The sequence below is a fragment of the Bos mutus genome, chromosome 12 (assembly GCF_027580195.1).
Source record: "Bos mutus isolate GX-2022 chromosome 12, NWIPB_WYAK_1.1, whole genome shotgun sequence".
NCBI lineage: Eukaryota > Metazoa > Chordata > Mammalia > Artiodactyla > Bovidae > Bos > Bos mutus.
In genome coordinates, this window is record NC_091628.1 from 34,446,312 (window position 1) to 34,459,620 (window position 13,309).

General features: G+C 44.0%; 1 protein-coding gene across 1 annotated transcript in view; it reads left to right on the top strand.

The window, feature by feature from the left end:
- SACS (sacsin molecular chaperone) overlaps positions 1-13,309 on the top strand; it is an 81,377-nt gene that overhangs the window by 14,783 nt on the left and 53,285 nt on the right. Inside the window, 1 exon segment of the mRNA XM_070380520.1 lies at positions 1,284-1,790. Within this exon segment, the coding sequence (XP_070236621.1) occupies positions 1,771-1,790 (20 nt within the window). The 5' untranslated portion in view covers positions 1,284-1,770.

Genomic DNA, 13,309 nt, shown 5'->3' on the forward strand with positions numbered 1-13,309 from the left:
GGTTTTCATGAATCCAAGAATCTATAGTGATCTAAATATAGCTTAGATTATGATCTCTACATTACTTTTGTCTACAAGGCAACATTGCTGCTGCTGCTGCTGCTAAGTCGCTTCAGTCATTTCCGACTCTGTGTGACCCCATAGACGGCAGCCCACCAGGCTCCACTGTCCCTGGGATTCTCCAGGCAAGAATACTGGAGTGGGTTACCATTTCCTTCTCCAATGCACGAAAGTGAAAAGTGAAAGTGAAGTTGCTCAGTCGTGTCCCACTCTTAGCGACCCCATGGACTGCAGCCTCCCAGGCTCCTCTGTCCATGGGATTTTCCAGGGAAGAGTACTGGAGTGGGGTGCCAGTGCCTTCTCCATAAGGCAACATTGCTGGGTAGCAAAAACAGAATAAGTCAGCAGCTGGTTTTCTCGTTTTCCGCCCCTCACTTTCTAGTCGAGCATCTGAAATACCGCCACTTAGCTTGGTGTTTCTAAGCTCCGTGGTTCTGAGCTCCAGGGACTTTCTAATTATAAACTGCTGGTTGCATCGGAGCCCTGCCTAGGAGCATGGTGCCTGGTCTCCCCTCACCGCCAGCAGAGTTGCTATTTCTTAGATGTGTGAAAGTTTCCTGCTTTCACACAGCTGTCTCCCCCAAAGAAATGCCATCATGTCTAAGACTTGTCATGCCTTGGACATTATAAAGGATTTGTAACCATGATACTTGCAGGAGTGGGTAGAAAATTCAGTCTCATACACCCCTCTGGCTTAGTCTGATTGTCCAAGTTTGTCATTTTTTCCTTCTAGTTTATTTCTTAACATGTTAGACTCTTGCAGGCACCCATGGTTCTTAAGCATATTGCTAGTAAGATACTCTTTTATTAAACATAGATGTTTCATTTTCAGATGTGTTATAATGTATAAAGTCATAGGTTTGGGTCTTGGGGTACTGTTCCTGAGAAAAGGTACATTGTGCGAAGCACATATTCCACTTGGACGAAGCCAGGGAATTGGAGGGATAAGGAGAAATGTGTAGGGAGTGAGAACATGAAACTAAGTGGATGTATTTTTATTTATAGTGACGGCCGTGTGCGGTTACGACATGTATCTACTGGTGGTGAGCGGAGACCAAGTGCCATGCTCCTAGGCAGGGCTCCGACGCAAGCAGCAGCTTATAATTAGAAAGTCCCTGGAGCTCAGCACTGTGGCTGTCAGCCACGAGGAGCTGCCTCCTCTGTGCCTTTACTGGAGGACTTTCCCCTACTCCTTTTTAACCTTTCCTTGGTTTTTCTTTCAGGATCCCAGAAGTGATGCCAAGATGCAGGTGTCACCAGAGCAAGAAGAAGGGCACTCGCCAGGGAGTATCGTACGTCTGCTGAGATGAGGGCGAGGAGCACGGGGCCCAAGAACATCCACAACATCTTTCCCACTTCCTGCAGAAAGAAATAAGGAAGGTTCTCAGATGAAAATAGCTCCTCTTTTTTGGGGGGGAAAAGCCAGAACCCTTTAGCTGATCAGTTTTACCTGAAGAAGGCCCGTGGGCTGCTGATCAGCAGGCGTAACCCAGGGAGGTGACACTGAGACTGGAGAGCCCTGCTGTAAGGAGCGCAGACACCAAACACAGCGATGCTTTCCCACATCAGATGATGAATGGACGCTGAGGGGGAAACAGTCTTTCTGCTGGCCAGACAAGCTGGACTGGAGTCCACGCTTATGGGAACGACTTGGAAGGAGGAAAAATATTTTCATGGTTTTCCCAGACAGATATTCGAAGACAAGTGATAATGGAGACCCAGGATAATAGGTAAATGAGTGAATGTTTTAAATTACGGCACTTTGCACTGAGATTCAAGGCTTGCTGAGTTTTCACATAGGAAACATTCGTTGGCAAAAACAGAGGGAAGCTCTCTTGAGGTAAAAGTGAATCAACCCCAGACACATTGGTTCAAATGGGGATTGTGCGGATAACACTTGCCCCGTGGGTTGACGATCATTCCTTCCATTTCCCAGATGGTTCTGGGTTCTGTTTCCTGGTGTGGCTCTTACAGTGGACAGTTGACTCGATGTGTCCTATTTTCTCCCTCATAAAATGTATGTATCGGTGCCTTTCACTGGCCTGTGATTATTTGGAAAATATTAAATAACAACTGTCAAGTACCTGGAATTGTATCAGATAAGCTAAGAGAAGAGAGGACTCTCTGCTTTTCCTTTATAAACTATGAAGATGAAAGATAACATTTGCTCCTTTCAGCAAATTTAGTTGCTGTTTTATAGGAACTTATTTTATAAGCTTGAGGGTATATGCAAAAACATATAGTATCAGTGATATGTAGAATTACCCTTTAAATTTCTCTGTGTTCCTTTTTTCTTATAACAAAAAACTCTTTCATTGATTTTTGATGGCTGTATTCAAATAGTGTGTTCAATAATCGAAAAGTTAGGGCCATAGAGACCAGGTAAGTCCTCACATCTTGTAATCCAATGACATCGATGAATAAAAGGACTTTTTAAATTTGATTTTCCAATTTGAAACATTGGGAAAACCCAATATTTGTTTTTCTCATTTACCTTTTGAAAACCTTTATTCATTAGACAGAGGAAGTTCAAGAGTAACTTTTTCAATTGAACTTACTTCTTAACAAATCAGGATTAACTTGTGACGATTGTTATTCAAATGTGAGAATAACACAGGAACAGAGACTACTTAATGGGTTTGAGTTTTGACAAACTGGAACTTTTGATTATTTCTAATATTATAAGAAGTCATCTGAGATGAATTTTCTCGCTATTTCTGACACTAAATTCTTTAAGCTTGATAGAGGAACCCTCATATAGCATCATACAAATGATATCACAGTATTTTCTGTGGATTTTTTCTTTCTTTCTTTTTTAACCTTCTAAATTGCTTCCATCGGAGAAGGCAATGGCACCCCACTCCAGTACTCTTGCCTGGAAAATCCCATGGATGGAGGAGCCTGGTAGGCTGCAGTCCATGGGGTCGCTAAGAGTGGGACACGACTGAGCGACTTCACTTTCACTTTTCACTTTCATGCATTGGAGAAGGAAATGGCAACCCACTCCAGTATTCTTGCCTGGAGAATCCCAGGGACAGGGGAGCCTGGTGGGCTGCCGTCTATGGGATCATACAGAGTTGGACACGACTGAAGTGACTTAGCAGCAGCAGCAGCAAACTGCTTCCATATAGTGCTTTCCTCTTGTTTTGAAAGTAGATTTTTTTCCCAATTAAATGTTAACTCATTTTCATTCAGCTTATCAGTTAGTAGATTTGTTAGAAATAATTTCATGTATAAATTTATTTTAAATAGCAGTGATGACACAGACATTTTGATGCTGACACTAAGCATATATTTTCAACAATTAAGATTGACTTGAAGCATCTAAGAGACAGTGAAAAAAACCCAACAGATTGGATCATCTTTGCAGTCACTAGGTGCTCAAGCCTATTTTTAGCTAGAACAAGGTATAAATTACCTTTGAGAATATCTTTGCAGAGATTTACATCCTGTAGGCTTTGGGCTCTTTAGAATTTCCTCAGAACTTATAATTTCCTTAAAGCTAAAATGTCAGTGACCGCATACAACAGCATTTATAAATACACAGAGTATATGTTCATCATCAAAGCATCTTAAGATTATTTTATAAACACATTTTTATTAAGATATTTAAAACTTGTCTCATTAAGACCCTTACTGTGTAAAACTTGATTGCCTGGTCTTTTTGTTAAGGGGCAAGATAATAATTTTTAAAGCTAAAAAGGATCTGGGGTGGGCTTGATCTTAGGCGCTGTAACTGAGTGCTCAGGGGGCGTGTGTAGGCTGTAAGGCTTGCTCTTACCCACTGTGTTAACATGCAGAGCCTTCCCAGCCCACTGGATTTATGTGAGTATTCAGGAAAAGAAGATTATCTATGTGATAAGCAGTTTAAAATGTTGTGTCAAGATAAAAGCAGGCATATTATTGACTATACCATCTGAATATTAACCTTAAAATTGAGTTGGTATTACTTAAAAAAAACTTATTTAGCTGCAATGCATCTTAGTTGCAGCATGAGAGATCTTTAGTTGCAGTATGTGAACTCTGTAGTTAGGGCATGTGAACTCTAAGTTGCATGTGGGCTCTAGTTCCCTGACCAGGGACGGAACCTGGGTCCCCTTCCCTGTGGACCATCAGGGAAGTCCCGGGTCTCCCTTGTTGAAGGGTACTTTGGGACTGGTTCCCTTCCATTGTGTCCAGGGGACCTCTGGAGTGTCAGTGTGTTACTGTGCAAAGAGCAGATTCCAGGATACGGAGAGGTGGACCAGATTTGGGGAACCTGTCCCCTAAGGTGCTGAAGAAACAGTTCTAAGTTCAGGGTGCTAAAGCGCTTGGTCCATTTGGGGTTGATTCAGGCTGGTGACAATATCTGAAAGATCCTATCTTAGTGGATTGATGAGATGAAATGAGAAAACTGAATTTATGTGACTTGTTCAAACTCACAGGGTTTTAAAGAAAAAATTATGCTGACACTTATTAAAATAGTAAGGAAGTCTTTTTTAAGACTTAATACCTATTGCAACTGTGGAAGAGATCTGGCTTAACTTGGAATACAGCATAGAGAGCTGGGTATTTACAGCCACTGAGCACAGAGAGGGGAGTCAGTGGATGGCAAATTAATGGGACATCAAGGGCAGGGACCCCGGCTGAACTGACTTGCTGACAGCAGGCCAGGGTGCTCAGATGTCATGGGTGGGTGGGGAGGACTTTGGTCAGACATGGAGGCTACTCAGACCTCAAGAGGGAGGAGGTCTCGCTACACTGACAGCGGGATTCTTGCTAAAACTGGGCCAGGCCGTTCAAAGATAGAGCCCGAGGATGAGACTCATTGAAAAGAGAGCTCAGAGGAGCTTCTGAAGTTTGGTCAAGGAGAGAGACAGAGCCCTGGTCAGGTACAAGCCCAGAATGGCTGGACCAGCCTCTCTTCTTCCAGGGTCCATCCGGTGTCCAGTGTCCACCTTCCCAGGGGACCACAGTGCAGCCTTTCAGTTAGGACCCTCCACACTAACTGTTACTGAACCAAACAAATCCTCTCACCCACACGTAGTAAGGCGAGTCCCATATGCAGTAAGGCAAGTGTGCTGACCCCGGGGTCAAGGTGAAGGAAAGGGCAGCATTCACTGCAAGCGAGAACTCCAGGCAAGCTGGTGCTTAAGTCTGAACTCCCTGAAAGCTTTCAGGGACAGGTTCATAAAGACAGGGTGAAGGAGGGGACATGGGCTGTGTGGTCGGCTCATGGACATTTCTTCTGATTTTGTTGATGGTAAGGTAATCAGGGTCAGCATAATCAACCTGGTTTCAACTCATCTGGGGTCTGTGTGCTTCTGGACAGTGTGCAGTTAACTTCTCCCACCTGGTGGGGTTTCATTCAGCAGTTGCAAAACAGCTCAAAGGACAAGGCTCAGAATATCCTCTACAGCCCTTGAGGTGGAACTAAAGATCTTCAACTTTGTTCAGCGACTAAACTATTATTTTGTCTTGCTTGACTGTTTCCTTTCTTCCTGCATTTTCTCACTTTTCTGGTTAAATTTACTCTTTGGGACTCAGGGAAAAACATAAGAGCCTACAGTTTTTCTACAGACAAAGGCAGGCGGAGGACCTGCTGAGACAGCGATGGAGGTCTGTTTTGGGAAGACCCTATAGGGTCCTGCTCATCACAAAGTCATTCCTTTAGCTAACGTATGTGGGGCATTTATTAGGCCAGGCTTTTAGAATATGTAAGCGAATGAAATGGATGTAGGTATTGACTCTGATGAATTTTCTACTCCAACAGGGGGAAGACAGAAAGTACACAATAAACCTAATACATAATTAAATTACAGGGTACCTCATTTTTGTTGTTGTTTAGTCACTAAGTCGTACCTCACACGATGGAACAAAAGACCAGTGAGCATGAAAAGGAGGTGGGAGTCTACGGGGTTTCACAGGAACGTGTGTCACTCACAGTTTTAAATAGGATAGTCAAGACAAATCTCTTGGAAGTGACATTTGAGCAGACACTTGAAGGAGGTGAGGGAATTAGTCATAAGCTCTTTAGGGGAAGAATGTTCCAGACTGTGTAGATCTTGTAGGTGGGTGCTGCCTGGAATGTTCCAAGAACAGGGAGGAGGCTGGTGGGCTGGTGGGGGAGGGGCTTAGGGGCAGGGAGCTGAAGTCACAGTTAAAGAGGAAGCGTGAAGGAGATGGGGACCCACTGTGGGGAGAGGCATAATCTGACTTCCTTTGTAAAAGGATCCCTCCAGCTGCTGTGGGGAGGACAGGAGCAGAGGCAGGAAGGCCCACTACAGTTTGTGGTCACCACCCAGGTGAGCGACGAGGCTGCCAGGAGGGCTGCATGGAGGAGGCCCCCCACTGACCTCTCAGTGCTGCTCCCATGTCAGTCTCTCCACTGAGGCTGGGAGAGTGTTCTGGCCACCTGGCAGTGTCAGAGTGGCCAGGACATCTAAGATGAATGTCAACAACCCAATGAGGATGGGGATTGAGTTGTCTCTCCAAAATGATCGGTTCCCTAATTCTCCAGGACCTCCTGGGAGTCCAGCATGTTAAGTTGATTGTGACACTTAACTTACCAGAGTTAGCACAGACCCCATGTCACAGACAGTCCTGCGGGATCGCCTCCACTTCAGGTGCCTGTGGGAATGGGATCCCTGAGACACCCCAAATACAAATTCAGGGGTTCCCAGAACCCCTTCCCTTGGGTTCAATAATTCACTAGACTGACCCAGAACCCATAGGGTGCTTTACTTACAATTACTGTTTATTGTAACAGCTCATGGAAGAGACAAGAGCTCTTGTCAAGATCATGGGTCAAGATTTGGGGGCAGTGCATGTGTAGAGCTCCTAGGCCCTCTCCGGGGGCCCCCACATCCCAGCACCTCCATGTGGTCACCAGCCTGGAAGTTCCTGTAGCTTAGTGGTTGTTTCCAAGTTCCCAGCAAAGTGTCCATGTTGGGGTGACTGATTACATCATCGACTGATTGAACTCACTCTAGTCCTTCCCACTCCATGGAGATTAGAAGGGTCAGAAAACTCCAACCCTCTAATCACAGGGTTGAGGCCTCCCTCCCCATCTGAAGCTATCTACGGGCCCTGCCTTGAGCTACCTCATCAGTATATGAAAGACACTCTTTTCTCAGGGAATTCCGAGAGTTTTAGGAGTTTTGTGCCAAGACTCAGAGGCAAAGAGCACATATTTATTTCCTATTATGCCATAGTAGGAGGAGTAAAGATTCAGGTAAGAGAGTAGGGTCCAGAGAGCAGGAGAGGAGGCAGACTAGCTGAGTCCAAGTGTATGAAGACTAAGCTTAGTGGGGAAGAGCAGTAGTGGGCTGTAGAGGGCCAAGCAAACCAGCCAGCCCTGACTTCTGATGGAGCTATGGACGTGGTGCAGTCAGCCAGGACTCGAGCTGGGGAGGTGGAGTCCAGAGAAAGAGCAAGTGCTTTAGTGATTATGCCGCCCCTCCTAGGTTTCAGAAGTTCGTGAGTGTAAATAAGGTCAATTCATATTTACACCCACGTCTCCATGACTCCAGATCTTCACCTGTTGATAAGACCTTAACCCTGATGCTCTTTTTGTTGGCTTAACTTCTTCCCTGGCTATTTCTGGGTGTCCTTGGGGTGGTGACATCTCCTATGGTCTCAGGAATGGATTTGCTTATGTTCTTTCCACTTGAGCCTCTGGGTCAGGGGCACTTGTCATGACCTCTGTAGGTGGTGCCTCTGTAAGACTTTAACCCAGCAGAGCCCGTGAGACCAAAGTGACTGCCACCTGTGGACTGGAGGTCAGGAAGAGGAATGCCTTCTTCCCAAGCCCGAGCTGATTTTGTTTCCCGGGAGAGAGGCAGTGCTGCCTGGACTTATTCCCACCCAGGGTTTCATGGCACTGGTCCTTCACCCTCTGTCCTCACAGGCTCCAAACCAGTCCCTCTCATATGGCCAGAGAGGGGACGGTGGGTCCCATCCTGTCCCTTCTACATCTTCTCTCTTCCTTAGACACACACCTCCACATCCAAACAAAACAGGACCAACTTCACAAACACCCTCCACAAACACAGACACCCATTTGTTTTAAGAGAAAACAAATCATGTAATGGAAAGAGTGTAGACTTTGGAGCCAGACATACTTGGTCTGAATCCCATTTTCTAGTCATGCAGCCTTAGGGAAAACAATGCCCATAAAAATGTTAGATGAGAGCCCGTGAATGTAAGACACTTGTGTTGTATCTGATGCTGCTCTCATCCCTCCATTCTCCAGAAGCCTGCACGAAGCCCCAACCACAACCTGGGCACCTGTCCTCAATGCAGATGCCCTGGGGGGTGCCGCAGTCACCACCACTGCTGCCCCAGCCTACAGAGCGGCTGCAGACCAGTCTGTCTCATCCCTCTTGTTGGTGGCGGGGTGTCACTTCCCGTCAATGTCAGCCCCTCTGTTTCCACCTGCTCTGGAATCTCTTTGGGGAGGGGCTTATGGCATGTCACTGGCCATCAGACAGGAAGTGCAAGAGGCAAAGAGAAGGCCCAAGGAGCATCCTGGAGATACCACTGACGGTCCACTCTGGGTCCCAGGCTGGTCTGGGGCCCAGAGAAGGTGGACAGTGGGCCTCCCGCGGGGTGCTGGTGCATATGGAGGGTGCCGGCTGTCATCCCCCTCCCCTGGAATTAGCAGAAATCCTCTGCTTGGCCTTGGTACCCCTGTGCCTCGTGGTAAAAAAATTTTATCATGAGGAATTTCAGGTGTCCAGAGAAGCAGAGGGAACTGTTTATTACAGTGAACATCCTATACCCAATGGGGAGATTTCAGCAGTTGTCATAATTCTGCCAGTTATTTCTGTCTCTCTTTTTCTTTGCCTTTTCATGTTGAAGCAAATCCTAGATGTCCTATATTCCCTGGTCCTCTCAGCAGAGCCCTGGGGATACAGATGTGTGTGTGTGGGAGCTTTGTAAACTGCAGGGCGGTCCCTGGGGAACCCCGAGGGCTGCCCCGCTTTAGGAGGGCTCCTGTCGGGGAAGGAGGACCTGTGTGCAGACCCAGGACAGGTTCAGTGCAGTCACAGAATCACTGATGGGAGACGAGGAACTATCTCAGCTGTAGAAAAACATGTGTTATTGAAAATTCACAGGGGTCGGAATCATTGCCCTCTAGATACTGCTCAGGAAGGTCCACTCCACTGAAAAACCAACTGATAGCTTTTCCTTGAGAATAATGATAATGTTAGTGTATTATCCAGCAAGAAACGCAGTTTTAAATTATCTCATTTACTGAATCTCCTGGGGGAGGGGTGGAGGGAGAGGGAATCTCATATAGAAATGGTAACTTAGTCCAACTGACTCAAGATTATTATTTTTTTTTAATTAAGCAGTAGGCAAAATGATTTGTTTATGATACCTTAATATAAATGGTTTTTATTTCTAGTTTGTTATGATTGAAAGCAATAGCCGCAGAAAAACAACATAGAAACAAAATGCTAATTCTTTCCAGAGCCAATGCCAAATGCAATCTGAGACCTGCAGCATCCCTAGATCAAGTTAAATAGGTGCTGTAGAAAAAGCCTTCAAAGACTGAATAGAGAAAACGTCCCTTGAAGAATCATAGAAAATATTAAAAACAGAAAAATGTATAAAAGGGATTGCCTATGATTGTGACAACTGGCATTGGAAGGCGCAGCCTAACAATCTGACATTTTGACATAAAATTAAATGGCCACCTGCTCCCTACTGCCCACAGAAAGAGAAAAAAATAAAAAACAAAATAAAGAAAACCTTTCTCATGTTGCAAGAAAGTGGTGGCTGAAAGCAGAGTCCCAAAGGAAGAGATTTCAGACACTATTTAATTTGTTCCTTTCATGCATGGAGAAGATGGAGGCAAATGTGATGGATCTGTGTATGACTAGAGACCCATCATACACTTCTATTGTCCTTTTTTTTTTTAAACTAGGGAAGGCTTAACTTAAAGCTTCAGTTGAGCCCTAGAAGAAGAGGACAGAGGGCTGGCAAGCAGAACATGTGCCTTGCAGAGAACTGGAGGCTTCTCTGCCCACTGCCCACAGTCACTGAAAAAGGCAAACACTGGGAGGGTCATCTGTATGTCTGCATTTTAGTAGTTGTGTACCTTGTCATCATATTCTTTGCATTCTTAGGTCATGTTACAATAAGAGATGATTCGAAATCCTTGTTTCCTGTTCTGGACCAGGAAATTGTGCTAATGCATTTTTAGCATAAATACCGTGAATGTTACCCAGTTTACTTACAACTGTTTAGTGAAGGGTTAAAGGGTTAGTTAGGTTTAGCCCATTCTTGAAATTTATAGCATGGATTATCCATGGATTAAGTCCACTCAGTTGACTGGTTAAGTCATGTCTAGTTGTTGGTGCTTTTTTTTCCTCTTTAATGTCTTTAAAACAGAATGTCCAGAGAAATGTGCAAAAGAGGTATAAGGATGTAAGCATGATTGCAGGGCCCTGGGAGGACGCCCAGGAAGGAGGGGTGGGGACGAGGTGGGAAAGGTGAGTCTACGAAGCCTTTGGACTTGAAGGACTGAGTGTTGTTATGCTGGGGAGAGGCTAAGTCATACTTCATAACAGGTCAACTCAGTGGCAACAGGAATTGATTAACAGGATTAGTCAGAGGGGAAAGGATTCGGGGCAGTGCGAAAATATTTAGAAAACGAGAAAGTGACCAGAGGCTTAAAAGACAAACACACATATAAATTTTAATTGCTAATAACATTAAGCATATGTTTTCTGAAGTACACTCAATTGCCCTTAATAGCTTTTACACTGATGAGTTTTTTTATTTTTTTAAAAAAGTATTTATTCTTAATTGAAGGTTAATTGCTTTATAGTATTGTGTTGGTTTCTATCAAACATCAACATGAATCAGCCAAAATTACTTAGCTTTTATATTTATAAAGATTATAGAAATAGTGAACAATCATAGGTTTTTTTTTTTTTTCAGATTTAGATTTGCATGAATTCTGAAAAAAAAACCGTTCATATGACTATTAGTCTATGCTTTCTCTGTTAAAAATTTTGTCTTTGGTTCTTCAGAAATATTCATTTTTTAGATGCTGTTAGTAAATAGATATCTTTTCCATTTTATAACTAATTTATCCAATAAAATCCTTATCAAGAGAAATTTTGAAATGGTTTGGAAAATGAGCAAAATGTAGGATTTTAACAGTGGAAGTGTCGATTCAGTTATAGTAATCATATAAAATTCAGTCATTTTTGGTTTTTATGGATTCATTCCCAATTTTCCTTAAAAAACTCTCTCTTGACCTATTTCTAACTAGCATTTCCTTTGTGTCCCCTCCAAGTGGTTGCCTGCCAACTACTATCATTGTCCGCCAAACAGCAAATGCATGAAGCTATTTGTAAACCTTCCATATGAGGAAGGCTGTAGCATGATCCCTTTTTATACAACGCAAAGGAAAAAACCAGAAAGTTGTTTCTCACAAATTCACAGATCTATAATTTTGTGGGCACAGTTTCTATGATTCATATTTTCAAGTTATTGTGGCACTGACTGCACAGACATAAAACATGATGCTTTTGAAGTGATCATTCATTGACATTATTACTCCAAGTCCAAACATTTGGAAATGAGATAAAATAAGAAATGTTTAAAAAAAATTTTAATGAACATAAGCAAGAAATGGTAAAGATAAAATATGACAAAATAAAGAAGATCCCCATTTGTTTTTCATAAATAAACTCATTTCTCAAATACTTCTGACCAGAGGATGTTAGTTTAATCAAATTATGGTCTAGGGATTCTGTTTGAAACACTTCTTCACAGCTAAATATGTTGTTGTTTAGTCCCTAAGTCATGTCCAACTCTACGACTCCATGGACTGCAGCAGGCCTATCCTTCAAGAACTCTCAGAGGCGCTCAAATATGTAGGGGAGTGTAGTTTTAAACAAGTAACTCAATTGGCTATCATGAATGAAACAGAAGTAGTGAAATGTACAATCACACCCTTTTGGCTGCATTGTCTGTGTCTCTATTCTGTAGTGCATGCTCACATATTTATCATATTCATTTAAAAGCGTTTCCCAGCATGTGCCTGAGGGCTCTTGTGCTGCCTAGGTCTGGCCAGACTGTAAAACTGCCACATGCTTGAGAATACAAGATTGTGATTAGCTCTTAGGAGAGAATTTAGGGCACCTACCCCTAAGGCATGGGCTTCCCAGGTGGTGCTAGTGGTAAAGAGCCCACCTGCCTAATGCAGGAGACATAAGAGACATGGGTTCGATCCCCGGGTTGGGAAGATCCCCTGGAGGAGGGTATGGAAACCCACTCCAGTATTCTTGGCTGGAGAATCCCGTGCACAGAGGAGCCTGGTGGGCTACAGTCCATGGGGTCACGAAGAGTCGGACATGACTGAAGCGACTTAGCAGTCAAGCATGCATGCACCCCTTAAGGTGTGCTGACTCTGCGAGATTTTTAGAATCTCAAAGCAGATGTTTCTCTTTTACTTCAATTCTGGGGTGCAGCACAGAATGAGAACATTGAATGGAGATCTGGGTTCCGGTCTTGACACTTGGTGTTTGCAAGGAAACCTCAGACGAATTATTTGCCCTCTCTGGGTCCTGAGTCCTAATTTGTAATTGTGGATGATAATGTTAGATTCATCTGGGAATTAAATACGACAGTGGATGTGAAAGAGTCAGCATGTGGTTGGTGATAAGTAAATACAAACAAGCGCTGTTCTAATTGGTGGGATATTTTTCCTTATAGTGAACCCCACATCTGTCTCTGGAGTCACAGAAATTTTTGTACATGAAAACCTTTCTCCGATTTGAACAGTATAGCATGCACCCTGGAGTCACGTTTTCCCCAGGATAAACAGCCCCACATGGGGATATGCACAGGGTATGGATTTGCAGGATCTGCATGTGGTCTGGGGCAGTTAGAACTTTTCTGAATCTCCTTTTCATCTGTAAAATAGGAATAAACATGCCTCATAGGATTTTAGTGAAGATTAAATGACAAGTGTTTGGTGCCTAGGAAGTGTTTCATTAGCCACATGGATTATTATTATTGTGCATGATTTTCCATTTCTCACATCCCAATGACTGCTTTAAGTGAACAACGGTCTTGGGGATAGGATTTCAGAGGCAGTAAGTGATGCACCTCCCCCTGCCCTCTGATCCCAGGGCCCACACTGTGGTAGAAATTAAAACAGCCCCTTGAGAGCCAGGAAGTGTCTGCTGAGCCACTGGGGGAAGAAGCAGCGGGGGTCAGAGTGCAGTGCTTCGGGCTGGAGAGG